General features: G+C 41.9%; 1 protein-coding gene across 2 annotated transcripts in view; it reads left to right on the forward strand.

The window, feature by feature from the left end:
• The window catches only part of UNC80 (unc-80 subunit of NALCN channel complex), a 134559-nt gene extending 122843 nt beyond the window's left edge, over nt 1–11716 (forward strand). The window contains exons 61-65 of one of the 2 annotated variants that reach the window (XM_075094034.1): nt 1546–1602; nt 7764–7845; nt 8350–8461; nt 9637–9848; nt 10669–11716. In XM_075094034.1, the coding sequence (XP_074950135.1) occupies nt 1546–1602; nt 7764–7845; nt 8350–8461; nt 9637–9848; nt 10669–10938 (733 nt within the window). In that variant the 3' untranslated portion in view covers nt 10939–11716. The remainder of the gene's footprint in view (nt 1–1545; nt 1603–7763; nt 7846–8349; nt 8462–9636; nt 9849–10668) is intronic. The other variant, XM_075094035.1, reaches the window with a different exon arrangement.
• Nucleotides 11717–12617: the final 901 nt, after the last annotated feature.

Consider the following 12617-nt stretch of genomic DNA (forward strand, 5'->3'; position numbering starts at 1 on the left):
TCAAAGATGGGATTTAATACTGTTTAAAACCAGAAATATACTTGTTGATAGAAATAACTTTGAATGCCTTATTCCTGGTTAACATAGAGTGGTGAGAAAGAGACTGGAATTTGGCAAATGTACATCTTTAGAAGATGTAGAGAGAAGTTTTGCATTTAATTTTTTTCTACACAAGCAATGTTTAATGCTTTATTTGTCTGCAACATAGTTATCCAAGGATATCTGACAATAGACAGATTAATTTACGTTATTTCCTTTGAACTTTTAATGAATAAATTCTACATTATCTCTTGACCAGCCTTGTAAGATCAAACAACACTGTTCCCTCCCCAGTCTTGCTTGGAATTAAAGAAATAACCTTGATACGTGAAGGAAAAGTAACAGCTGTGGGACATACCAGCAGAGATAGGAGAAGTGATTTACTAGAGAGAAGTTACACAGATTTTATCTGGGAGTTTTCACAAAAGGGCTACAGGAGCTCATTTGACTTTTGAACTCAATTGATTCAGTCCCTTTGTTTCTTGAAAAATTAATATGCAAGACTGCATTTTCCTCAATCTTCCACTACCATCTTCAATGCATAAACTTCATAAGAGTCACAGCTGACTGATAGCAATGTTTGCTTTGTGCAATCCCTAGTCACGGTGATGCTGAGAAAAAAAACTACTTTAATTACAACAGAGCTTTGCTCTCTACTTTTCAAGTACATGGTATACCAGGAGAATTGCTTTTCATCTGTGTAGGGGAAGTACAAGCTCAGCAAGCATAATCATAGTCCACGACATCATGCCCATTTTAGTTATGGATGCTCTCTGGGCTTTCAGACTGCCTCACAAATGTAAACTAATTAATGTTAAGTAATATTATCATTGCTTTCCTGGTGGTAACTCAGCAGACTGCATTCTTTCTTTCATGTTTTTTGTATGGGCTGAGAAGCTTGCTCCTGCCCGAATGGCTGAAGCATAGAAAAGCAATGTGATTGTGTACTTGTTTGCTAGGATCAATCCACACCAGCTGTTTACTTACAGTTTCATTGCACTACAAGACCTTGTTTTCCAGATGTTTGTCTTTAGAGTCGTACCAGGAGAGTGGTCTATAGCTCACTGGAGATAGATTAGCCCTCCCTCAGGAAGAAGTGGTTCATGGGGAAGGGGGAAGAAAAAAAAAGTCTTCTATGAAGCTGGAAGTAAATAGAACTTAAATAAATGAAAAAAGCTGCAGGAAAATCGCTTTGGAAACAATTCCCTGTCCTTATTTCCTGTGGAAACACATCCTACGAAACCCCTCAACTCCCCAGTTCTCAGCAGATATGTAGAAGTCTCCATGTAGTATAAACTCCCTCTAAAGGCTGCTCCTGTTACCAGCTGTTCTTTCAGCTCCTCTGAGTCATGTATGTGCTGTTGAGCGTGCGAGACCAATTAATGTTACGGTCCTTTTTTTTACCTTTTTATTCCGTTGATATTTTTTTCCCTTGAAAACAGAGACAATCGCATGCTTTTTGCATTTTCTTTCCCTAAATTCTTAATCTCCCTGCCCCTCCTGCAGTGAACCTAATGTCCTCGATGACTCCCCGAGCCTGGCCACTGAGGGCAGCCTCTCTAGGTACAGTGTTAACACTACCTGTCTGTCAGTGTGTGTGCTGGGAAACGAGACGTTTCCAATCTCCTCTGTCTCTTCCCCTCACCTTTTGTCACTCTTTCCATCTCTGTCTCTTGTGGCTCATCGATATTCAGGCCTGCAAGTCAAAGGTGTAGCAACCCACCTTCAGTTTTCAGCTTTGATTGCCAATACCTTTGAGGAGGCTAAGGGGAAGGAGAAAGAAAAAGCTGTAGCAAGTGAAATAGCAGGCTGGCTGGCTAGCCTTAGGGTTTTCCCCTCGTTTAGCAATTGCTTGAAAGGCATGAGAAAGATTATCCATGAGGCATTAGCTGTAGCCTGTTATAAGCATTAGTCTGGAGGCTTATATAAAACAGAGACATCTGTTTTTCCATTCATCTCACAGTGCTGTCGCCACAAAAGACTTAATAACAATATTGAGCTGTGTTCTTTAACATTCACTAATAAAACTAATTATGATAACTCCTGTAGAATATATAGTTCTCTGTGGGTGCTTTACAGTAATTCTCATTATTTTTACAAAGTGTTTCCAATTCTCCAATGATGAATTTAGAAAGCTTGCAGGTGAATAACATTAATACATATTTCAAATTGCCCTGTCAGTGATGGAGTTCAGGTCTAGCTGTTCCCCATTACCCATGGACAGGGGAGTTCATGTGCAACCGGTTACAGCTGTGCCTGTCAAATGGGTCAGGAGTGAGCTTAGATGAGAGGTCTGCACCTTTAACAGCCAGCTCAGCTGTGTTAATCATCCTTACTGTCCTGCTGCTGTGCTCACACGTCTCAACCCATCCTCATGAGGTCGGAGAGCTGTCGTTAGTCCCAAGGGCATCCCTGTTTCCTTCTAGAAGAACACGGCCCCTTACGTTGGCAACATGGAGGGTAACATGCTATTTCATTACTTTACCACACCAGCTGAAGATGTGGATATATTGAGAGGCGTTTGCGTGAATGGTTTTTATTTTGTTAGCTCGGTTTTAGATGTCAGTAGTGGCTTTTCAGGGTGGGGACAGGCTGTTTTGTTCATTTGTCCATCCTCCTCAGCTGACAAATGAGAGTTTATCATTGGTGGTGTCACTGAGATCATCCCAAGTTTCCTGGTGTCCTTTGTGTGAGAGAATCCTGCTTTGGCAGATCAGTCTCTCATTGGTGCTACTGTAGGAGTGACATTAGGAAAAGATATCAGCTTGTTCGCAGAGGCAGGAATATTGTTATCTGGTTTTGCAACAAAGCAAAATGGATGGCACAGTCAGCTGAGCATGTTTTGGGGCCTAAAGAGAACAGAAGTCATTCAACCAAAGAGGTTAAGCGCTCTCCCTTAAGTAGAGCTACAGTTGAGGACGATGAGGAAGGACAAGGTCTGTATCTGAGTTAAAGCCATAATGACCTGATAGCAGGTTACATCAGTGTTCAATCTGAAACGTTTTGATCTTGTTAAGTGGGTGGGAGTCATTCCTAATAACAGTGGTGAGGTCGAGGATTATAAGACAGCTATGTCAACAGGTGAGCTCAAATACAATAATTTATTTTGAACCCTGAAATGTTATCAGCTATACAGTGGGTTCCTACTAATTTCTGTCACACCAGTTTTCACAAAGGACCAGGACACTGTATCCTCCACTCTGCTCTATGGTTCAGAGATTTACGTAGGCAAAGGGGTTAAGAGATGTACTTGGGAGTCAGTTCTGTTGAGGGTTATTATTCTTTTCAAGGAGCAGGCACTAACACCTGAAGGAAGGGCATCAGGGCTGCAAAGTCTTAGAAAGAACGAAGACAGGGAAATACTGCAAGTCCTTATAAAAAGGCTAGGTTACAGTTCTGTAAGGAAGAAAAGATGTTTCAATTGTATTGTTAAATGTGCAAATTGGATTCCTCCTCTAAAGGACAGAGGAATAAAGCAGACGTAGTAGGAGCTTATTGTGCTGTGGGGATCATAGGACAGAATCAATGTGGTTTTATATCCAGGAACATTAGTTTTGAATAAAGCAGGCTTGAGTTTTTCTTACATAACTTTAATTTTGGCTGGAGCACAATGATAGCAACTGTTTAGGATTGCCTTCTGAATTCAAAAGCTGATGTTTAGTCATAACTGACATAAAGAAATAAATCATATGGAGACTAGACCCTTATGGAAGTTGGGAGTTTTAAATAAATAGTGACAAACACAAAAAAGAATAAAATCTTCTTCCCTTTGTTCTATAGCAATTAGAGCCAGCCATGTAGAAAAGCAGGGGAGACACGAAGAGGATAGCATTTAAGTGCTCAGACGTAAGCAGATAACATGGGGTACAGGGCTGAGGAGCATATGTGTCCAGCATTGCATTGCGATTCGTTGTGGCTGTAAGCTGAGAGGAGAGGATGTTGTCCCAAATCAGAAAGGAAGAAGAATGAGAAGTCACTGTAATGGAAATCTGTTGCACAAACACATTCCCCTTTTATGTTCGTTGTTATGCCTGTCTTAGCTTAATGGCGCCTAATAGGGAAAATCGGAGTGAACTCACACTGCCTAGGCAAGCACAGCCTAACAGATCTAACAGATCACAGATCTAACACTGACCGGGCTAGGATGTGCCTGGGAACACAAGAGCTGGAGTTCATCTACCTTTTAACCCATTCTCCACTGACCTTTGTCCACCAACCCTCTCATTCTGATGTCTTGGGACACAAAGGGTGTCCATTCTACCATAACAGCGTAGCAAGCATGCACACCTCTTTAACAGACATTTAAGCCCCTTGCTTCCTTTGTCGCTGTTTGGTTCTTTCTTTTTTTTTCTTTCTTTTCTTCTCTTTTTGGCTGCATGGTTTCTTGTAATTCATGAACATCACTTATTATAATTGCCAACCTGATAAAGTTTCTTTTAATCCTCACTGTGTGACTGCGCTGGCTGTCATTTCTTGTAGTGCTGTCGACATGCTTCCACGAAGCTGGGTTTGTTTGATCTTTTGCTCATCTGTCTCTGCCCTAACTATGTAATGGGAGTGACATTACTGGGAAGTTAAAACCCCTCACAGAGATACTCAGAGAGTGACCGAGCATCTTTGTGATGGGCAGGGAATAAAATCTGTTTTGTTATTCCCAAATAAATCTTGTTTATGTACTGCAGAAAAACCCTTCTTATTGATCACATTGCCACAGGAGGGAAACGTACTGCCAGCTGAAATGGCATTTGATACAGTGTTCTTTGACTGGGTCCCACGGGCTGCCAGAAAAAGAGTATACTCCTGGTCAGGTCTGGTAAACAAGGAGAGACAGAAAAGGAGGGAGGGCAGGCTACACAGAGCCAACAGTCTGCCTGCCACACTAATTTTCACGGAAACAAGATCAGCAGTGCTGTTCTTTGATGTGAAAATAAAACCCTCACAAACCCTCATGAACTGAAAGGTTATATCTGAAAATTCAGTCACTCCTCTGAAATTTGTGGTCTTTATGATTCTCTCTCTCTTTCCTTCCCTTCTTCAAAATTGGGGATAGAAGGCACAGCAGGACTGCGCTATGTGCAGGCAGCTCTGCAAGACTTGGCTTCTGCCTGGTCCACCATTTGCCTGCAATAGATATCTGCAATTTCAGTTCATAAGATCATCCCAAATTATACCAATTTGTGTAATGATTCAGTAGTGGAAATAAACATCCACCAGCTCACTAAACTCATTTCACTCATGATATAAGCCAGGCTAAAAATTCCAGACTCCAGTGGGAAGACACAAAGTCCATCCTTTCTTTTGCTCACCTATTGTTTGTCTTCAGTGCACAGATTACTCCATGGAACAGGGTTTTTTTTTCCTCATGTATAGCCTCTGAGCCCTCATGTGGTCCATGTACTCCTTTTACCTAATGACTTTTTCAAAGTGTTTTTATGAGGCATGTGAAATGAGTTTGTTTCACCACTATAAACAGTTTCGTACCAAATATAATTGTAGTCTTTCTGCTACAGATATTTGTCTCCTCACGCATAGAACTAAGAGTTACTGTCCCTTCATCAGAAATTGTAAGAGTATTCTCAAAAGCTAGTCCAATAGAAAATTATTTTTTCAAAACCTTCTCCAGCTAATTCCTACTTAATTCACATACTGGTAGCTACTCTAAAAACTTCTTAAAATTCAGAGGAATAAATTTTTATGTAATCCTCTAAACAGAAGACTAAGAAAATTCTACGGGCTGTAATTTCAGGTAATTTGGACCACAGATCTAAAGACTAATTTAAGCGCAGACTCTTTGCTTTAATAAGGAATGATGCGTTGCTCCTGGGCCTAGCAGTCACATGTGCTGCAGTCATTGTCTGGGTCAAGAACACAGTCCTACTAACAGGAAGCAACTCTGAGGGCTCTGCTTATTCATAGGCGGTGTTTGCATGATGTTTAGGATGTTTTGTATGTAAATCATGTCAATACCCTGCGTAAAAGCTGGAAAATATGTTCCAGAGACTGGTGATCTCATTTGGAAGAGCTATCTGAGGGACAAAAGGACTCAAATATATCTTGTTTGTTCTGGCTTTGAGCTTGCAGAAGCTTTTCCTTCTTTTTCCAAACCACTGCAGCTGTGGTGAGATTGCCGAGGGCGTGCCTAGGATTATTAGGCTGTGGTCAGACAATCAGAAGACGAACAGCTTCAGGGTCTTAAGATATCGCTCTCCTTGAAGTTGCCCACTGTGTCCCCAGTAGAGCTGGTAGAAACACACACATACAGTTTAGTGCAAAGTCTGTCTTTAGTTTAAACTGATAAGGGAGGAAGGAATAGGACTTTCAAGTCAGGTAACCAGACTTTGACCTGAAGCAGACCAGGAAGCTCTCATGTTTTGTTCCACCAAACCTTCTAAGGGCGACAACTTCTGCCAAAGTGAGAATGAGTTGTTCATGAGACAGAACTTTTTAAGCCTCTCCATGGACATCCTCCATGTCTTGTCTGACCAAATTTGTCTTCTTCCTCTGCTCCTGTAAGGTCAGGCGATAAACCTTCACTCTCTTGGTGGTGCAGAGCTCCTCCAGGGAGATCCAAGGAAAACATCTAGAGAAAGGAATGTTGTTTTCCTTTAGATTAATGCAGGCCAAAGGCAAAATGGATTGTAATAGTGAATCTTCAACAATGTGTACCAGATATAGCTGGACGTTGCTTAAATAGGACGTGTAGCTCACTGGATTCCAGTCTGTCCCACATAAGCAGCTGCCTGATTTAAAAGAAGTCCATCTTCAATTTTAGTTGCTATTGTAACCATATGTCTCTCAGACGTAGTTCATTCAGCTAAAATGGTTTGTGACTGCTGTCTGCTAAATGACCAATTTTTAACTGTTTGGATGAATACAGTGCTTTGTTAAAAATGAGGGGAGGGTGGTATTTTTATATTAAGCAGATTAAATGGTCAGTTGAATGGTAGAATGAGATGGTATGTAGCCGGGTATGTTTTATTGCTAAAGATTCTTTTACTGTAGATTTTCAGATATTTTGTGCCAAGATATTCAAAAATAAAAAGCTGTGTTTCTATATATATACATATATATAATCTACATTTACTTGTCTTTTTCGTTTGTTAGCCACAAAAAGACTTAAGGCTGCAAGTGTTGAGTGTGGGGCCTTGTTCACATAACTCATGCATCCATTATGTGAATGGATCCTTTGTCACTTTGTGTTTGTTTTTTGTTTGTTGACTTAAATTGAAATTAAAACCAGATGACAAAATTGTGATGAGGCTGTGGAGTCTATTTGGGAGGAAAAAAATAGCTTTTAAAACATTGTCCTTGAAAAAGGAAAAGCAAACAAGAAGGCTTTTGAGCTAGGAAGCTGATATTCTTGCCTTTATTGATGTGGCAAAGGATGCAGAGAAGTGAGTGTTGCTCAGTGGGATGCATCAATCAATGACTGAAAACTGAAATCTACAGTTATTTATATTTAGATGCTACCTGTGCGTGGCCAAGTCCTGAATGCCATGACTCCACCTCCCACCCTTTCCTAAGCCCCAGAAGCCACAACCCAACAGACACGTCCCCCCCATCCTTCAAAGACAGTATTGATCTTTGAAGTGACTGTGCCATTAGTGGTTGGTTGGTTGGTTGGTTTATTTATTTATTGATTTAGTTAAGTCACAATTGCCAGGACACCTGCTAGTTATACAGGGTGCTTCTGTGCTTGGCCTAATGCTGTCAACATCTAACAGGGTGGCAAGTGTGCAGAGTGAGCCAGGACAGCAGAACCTCCTTCTGCAGCAGCCCCTGGGGCGGAAGAGAGGCCTACGGCAGGTGAGAACATGGGGACCGAACACACCTTCTCTCCTTCTCTTTGAGTTGGTTTGGTTTTTTCTCATCTGTGTCTGGTTTGAAATGATTTGTGGATGTGACGTGTCCCTTTTACATAATTTGTGATATACTAGTGCAGTCTGCTGAGTTAGCAGGAACCGTGGCACAGGTCGTAGCTGTGAGGCCTGACAAATCCCTAAGAGAGGAAGTGCACTTTGTTTTGAATTCCCCAATACTCTCCTCTGCAGGCTTTTTTTTTTTTTAAATAAACAATAGTTACATAAACTGCATTGCATTACATTCGGTATTGAAACTGAAAAGGCACAAACCCCCAAAGTTCATATGAAAGAGATGTCTGAGCCATGGAAACCTTAGAACATGTATCTGCTAAAAGTAGGGTGAATGGACGTCTAGAGGAATAGACAATGATGATCTATTCTCCTTACAGATGAGAAGTTGTGCAATATGTGAGCATACATCAGCCTAACTCTTTCTTCCAACGTTTAGCTTCGACGACCACTGCTGTCACGTCAGAAAACTCAAACCGAACCTCGTAGCCGTCATGGAGCTCGACTTTCAACCACACGACGGAGCATCCAGCCAAAACCAAAGCCTAGTGGTAGGGCACTGCTGCGTTTCCAGACCAGCACTTCATATTTGAAAGTAGAAAATACTATGTTGTTGTTTTAGCTTAAAGGAAAAGACAGTATGTCGTTAGTAGCCTATATTAAAGTGAAGTCCCAGCAGTTTTATCCTTTTTCCCAGTAAGTGGATATCCTATCAAAAAATCCTCCCCACAAAACACTTTGATAGTTTCCCCAAAGTCTTTCAAGGTGAAACTGGAAATGGACAGTGAATTACCATTCTTCCTAAAGAGGTGGAGAATTTAGGGGACAGGTGTCCTCTTTCAGGAAGCCTTGTCCGAAACCTCCAGATGTGCAAATTTTGAAGCTGCTATTGAGAGTAGTTGAAAGGGAATTTCCCATCATTTGTAAGCTTAGCAGTGCAGAGCTTCAAGAGTTATATACGGAAATTGATATAGGACTGTTCTTGTCCGCACTATGTTTCCAGGGGTCAGCACTGCCAAGCAGAGCAGGGGGCTGTATTCTGTTCCATTTGAAGTGAGCTGGTAACTTTGGAGGGAACACCTGGAAGAGCAGAGGTTGCTTGGGAACTTTCTGGGTTTCTAACCGCTGAGCCAGGACTGTGCTGGGGCAACAGTGCTGCCAGAGATGTTTGAAACATAAATATTTAAAAGCAGTGGCAGGGATATCAGTTTTACTGTTAAGTTTTAGTCTAGCTGTCTTCACTCTGTGCTGTTCTGTTATTCCCAGATAGCGGATTCAGTCTGCAGGAATGGGGGCAATCAGCTGCCCTCTTTCCTTTGTCAGATTTCCTGTAAAACCTTGGGCAATTCCCTTATATCTTTGCATCTCACTTTTCTTTTTTTCAGTTGAGGGCAGAAATGCCTAACTCACACGGGAATTCTATTCAGTATATTACTCTGGGATGGAAAGATGTCATGGGTGGCATTTATCTCACCAAGCCATGACAAAGATAGGTCGGGTGACTAGTCTTCACGAGATCCCTGACTCTTGCTATGGCTTTAGAGGAAGCCCAGGGTAAAACATTTTTAGATTAGACTCCAATTAGACAGCTTATAAAGATGGAATGAATCACAAATCCTGTTTTAGTTGTAAAAACTCCAGGGATCCTCTCTTTTTTTCTTGTCGCATTTTCCTTCCCAAATTGTAGCATTTTAATACTCAGTCTTCTGGGCTTTGTGCCCTTCAGCAGAGCAGAAGCGGTCGGTGACTTTCACTGAAGCCCAGCCTGAGACAGCAGCAGCCTCCCCAGGGGACCCATCGGCTCCAGCAGCCCAGCAGCAGGGCTGCAGCCGCAGCAGCCCCCAGGCGACCAGCAAGCAGGAACCACTAAGCAAACCTGTGCTGACTTCCTCACCTGCCATCGTTGTAGCTGATCTCCACAGCCAGACCACTGGCCAGGTAACGTGACTGATGGTTTTATCACGTGCACCTGTCTGCTGCCGCTTCAGAGTTGCAGGGCAAATTTATCGGGAAATGGCTGATGCATTACAGTGCAATAACAGAAGCTGGTGGGTGAGTGAAGACAGCAAACTCTTCTGCATGTCTGCTCTTCAGGCTGAGTTGGCTGTCCAACCCTCTACTTTGGTAAAGCATTCACTTCCAGATCTATGCAACCTTTCCATCCTCCTGTCACATACAGTAGTAGTCCTTCCAGACCTGCTCACCAGTGCAAGTTTTCATCAACAGGTTTTTACAGCTTGAGAAATGCATCCTTAAGGAAGGACTCTTTCAAAACCTGAGGATTGTTTTAGCAAAAGAATCATATTTCAAAAAGAAATTGCTTGTCCAACATTTTTCTGTGTTGGACACTGCTGAGGACAGTGCAGGGACAATCACAGTCATCCATCCCTTCAACACATCAGTAACACTGAGATAACTTTTGTGTGCCCGATATCTAGTGTCTTTTGGGGGTTATGTCCTTTGCCATGAACAAATGAAAGACACCTGTCTTGAGAATACACTAAAAAAAAAACAAAATGAGGAAGCGTTAATGACTGAAATCAGATAACCTTTCTGATCGTTGCTACAAATTTGGTTCGCCAGCAAAAATATATCGTTATGGCAAAAAGTTAGAGATCTTAAATCTGCAAGTGCCTGGCCCTTTATAGAAAAAGTATTTCCAAATGAGAAAATATTTTATAGATGTTCCCTTGATTTTTTTTTCCCCCTCCCCCTCCCGCTTTCTCCGAGCCTGACCATCGGCTCTCCTCAATTGCAGAGCGAGGCACTTTCTGCTGAGAAGGAGAAGGAAAAAGAGGAGGGCTTGGAGTCCCGGCCAACAACAGCACAAAGCACCCCACCCACCCAGCTCTCTGACACTGAGGACTATGCTGGCCTCGAGACTACCAGCCTGCTGCAGCACGGGGACACTGTCCTGCACATCAGTGAGGACAACGGGATGGAGAACCCCTTGCTGGCCACTCATTTCAGCTTCACACACGTGGAGCTTGGGGAGACAGATGTCGATTTAGATGAATCTCATGTTTAACTCTTGGGGAAGTGCACTAATGAGAGGAGGAAGAGAAAGCATAGCTTCTCCTTTGAGTTCCCTGCTAACTAGCAACTAATTAAAAGAAAGAGCACTTTATTATCCAAAAGTAGAAAATAGCTAACAGCTGGTTGCTATAGACTGGCAAATTTCTGTTTAAGAAATCTCTTTCAGTTCAGGAAGACCGCAGGAACAGAGAATTTTTAGAAAATTCTCAGGGTAGGGGTGTGTGGGCAAACTGGCAGCCATGTACTGTGCTCAGCGGCCTCGTTGGGTAAGTAGGCTGTTGTGCTGTGTGAGACAGAGAAGCCTCTTTTGAGATTGTGCCCAAGATTTATTTTTGTAGCATTTTTGCAAGGAGGGCTATATAGTAGCTGAATCCAAGGCTCTTACACCTTGGTACTGTCAGTGAAAACACTGACAAAAAGTACCAATCTAAAGCTTGATTTTCACAAGCCTAGGACTACTGTTTCTAACTTGCAGAGCAATGATAAGCACCGTGGAGCAATTACTTTTTTTTTTTTTTTTTTGGCACCACAGACTTTAGTTAAGTTTACTTTCGTCTGTTGGTTCCATTCCACTCTGTAAGATATTGCTCTTGTGCTACAAAAATATTTGCTCTGTAAAACTAAATACAGTACATACCGTAAGAAGGAATGCACGTGCTGTGCACAGATATAGATGGGCAGGGGGTGAGTGGTCTGCAGATGGTATAAATAGCCCACGCTGTTCTGCTTAAATGTACTGAGTAATTCATCTCCACAGCTTAAAAAAACCCCAAGAAACCACATCTGGAATGTGTGGACCTTCTGGTACCTAGCAACTGGTCCACTGATGCTGTCATATGTACTTAGATATAGGGATTTAAAGTAAATATTTATATATGGTATTTTCATGTTCCTATCTATATAAATATAAATATATATGTACATTGTAAACAAAAGATGGATATTGCAGGGCAGAAACTTGATGAAAGAATCTATTTTTGGCATGTTGAGATTGTATTTAAAAAGGTGCCATTTTATGTATGTAATGTTCATGGCTGCAAGTATTAGAGAGATATATATGTAACATTTATACATAGGTGGAGATCCCTGTGGGGGATCAGCTGAAGTCACCACTGAGTTATGGGCTACGCTGCAGCATTATGGAATTACATTGAAATGTGAATTTAGCCATTAGCTGCTTACGGGCAAACTGCAAAACAGCTGTGAAACAAACCATGAAATCATAAGCAACGCCCAAAGTTACCCTGTGCTTTGGGAATCATATGCTGCCTTTTTCAGCTTACACTAGGAGAACTAGAGTTTATAATCATGGCATTATTGTGCAGAGATGAAAAATGTTTTAGATCATCCCGAAAGTCTGTAAAATGTGCTAATTACCAGTTTGGCTCCTGAGGGCTTGTAATTTGGATGCACGCGTCATAAAACAGCCTTACTGAGGAGACAGACAATATCCTCCTATCCATCTCCAAAGAAAGGACTCGCATCTCTCTTCAACAGCTCTGAAATAGCTGTTTAAAATACTGCCACACAAACGACTGCCTCGCTGCTGTAGTGCAGCATGCGGTTTTTAAAGTTGCATGGAAAATTAACCATATACCTGACAGCAGGTTTCAACCTGCTGAAACCCACAGAGCCTTCAGGCTGTGCTGTCTGGTATCTGCCAAATGCTCA

This window comes from Phalacrocorax aristotelis, chromosome 5 (genome assembly GCF_949628215.1).
Source record: "Phalacrocorax aristotelis chromosome 5, bGulAri2.1, whole genome shotgun sequence".
Taxonomy (NCBI): Eukaryota; Metazoa; Chordata; class Aves; order Suliformes; family Phalacrocoracidae; genus Phalacrocorax; species Phalacrocorax aristotelis.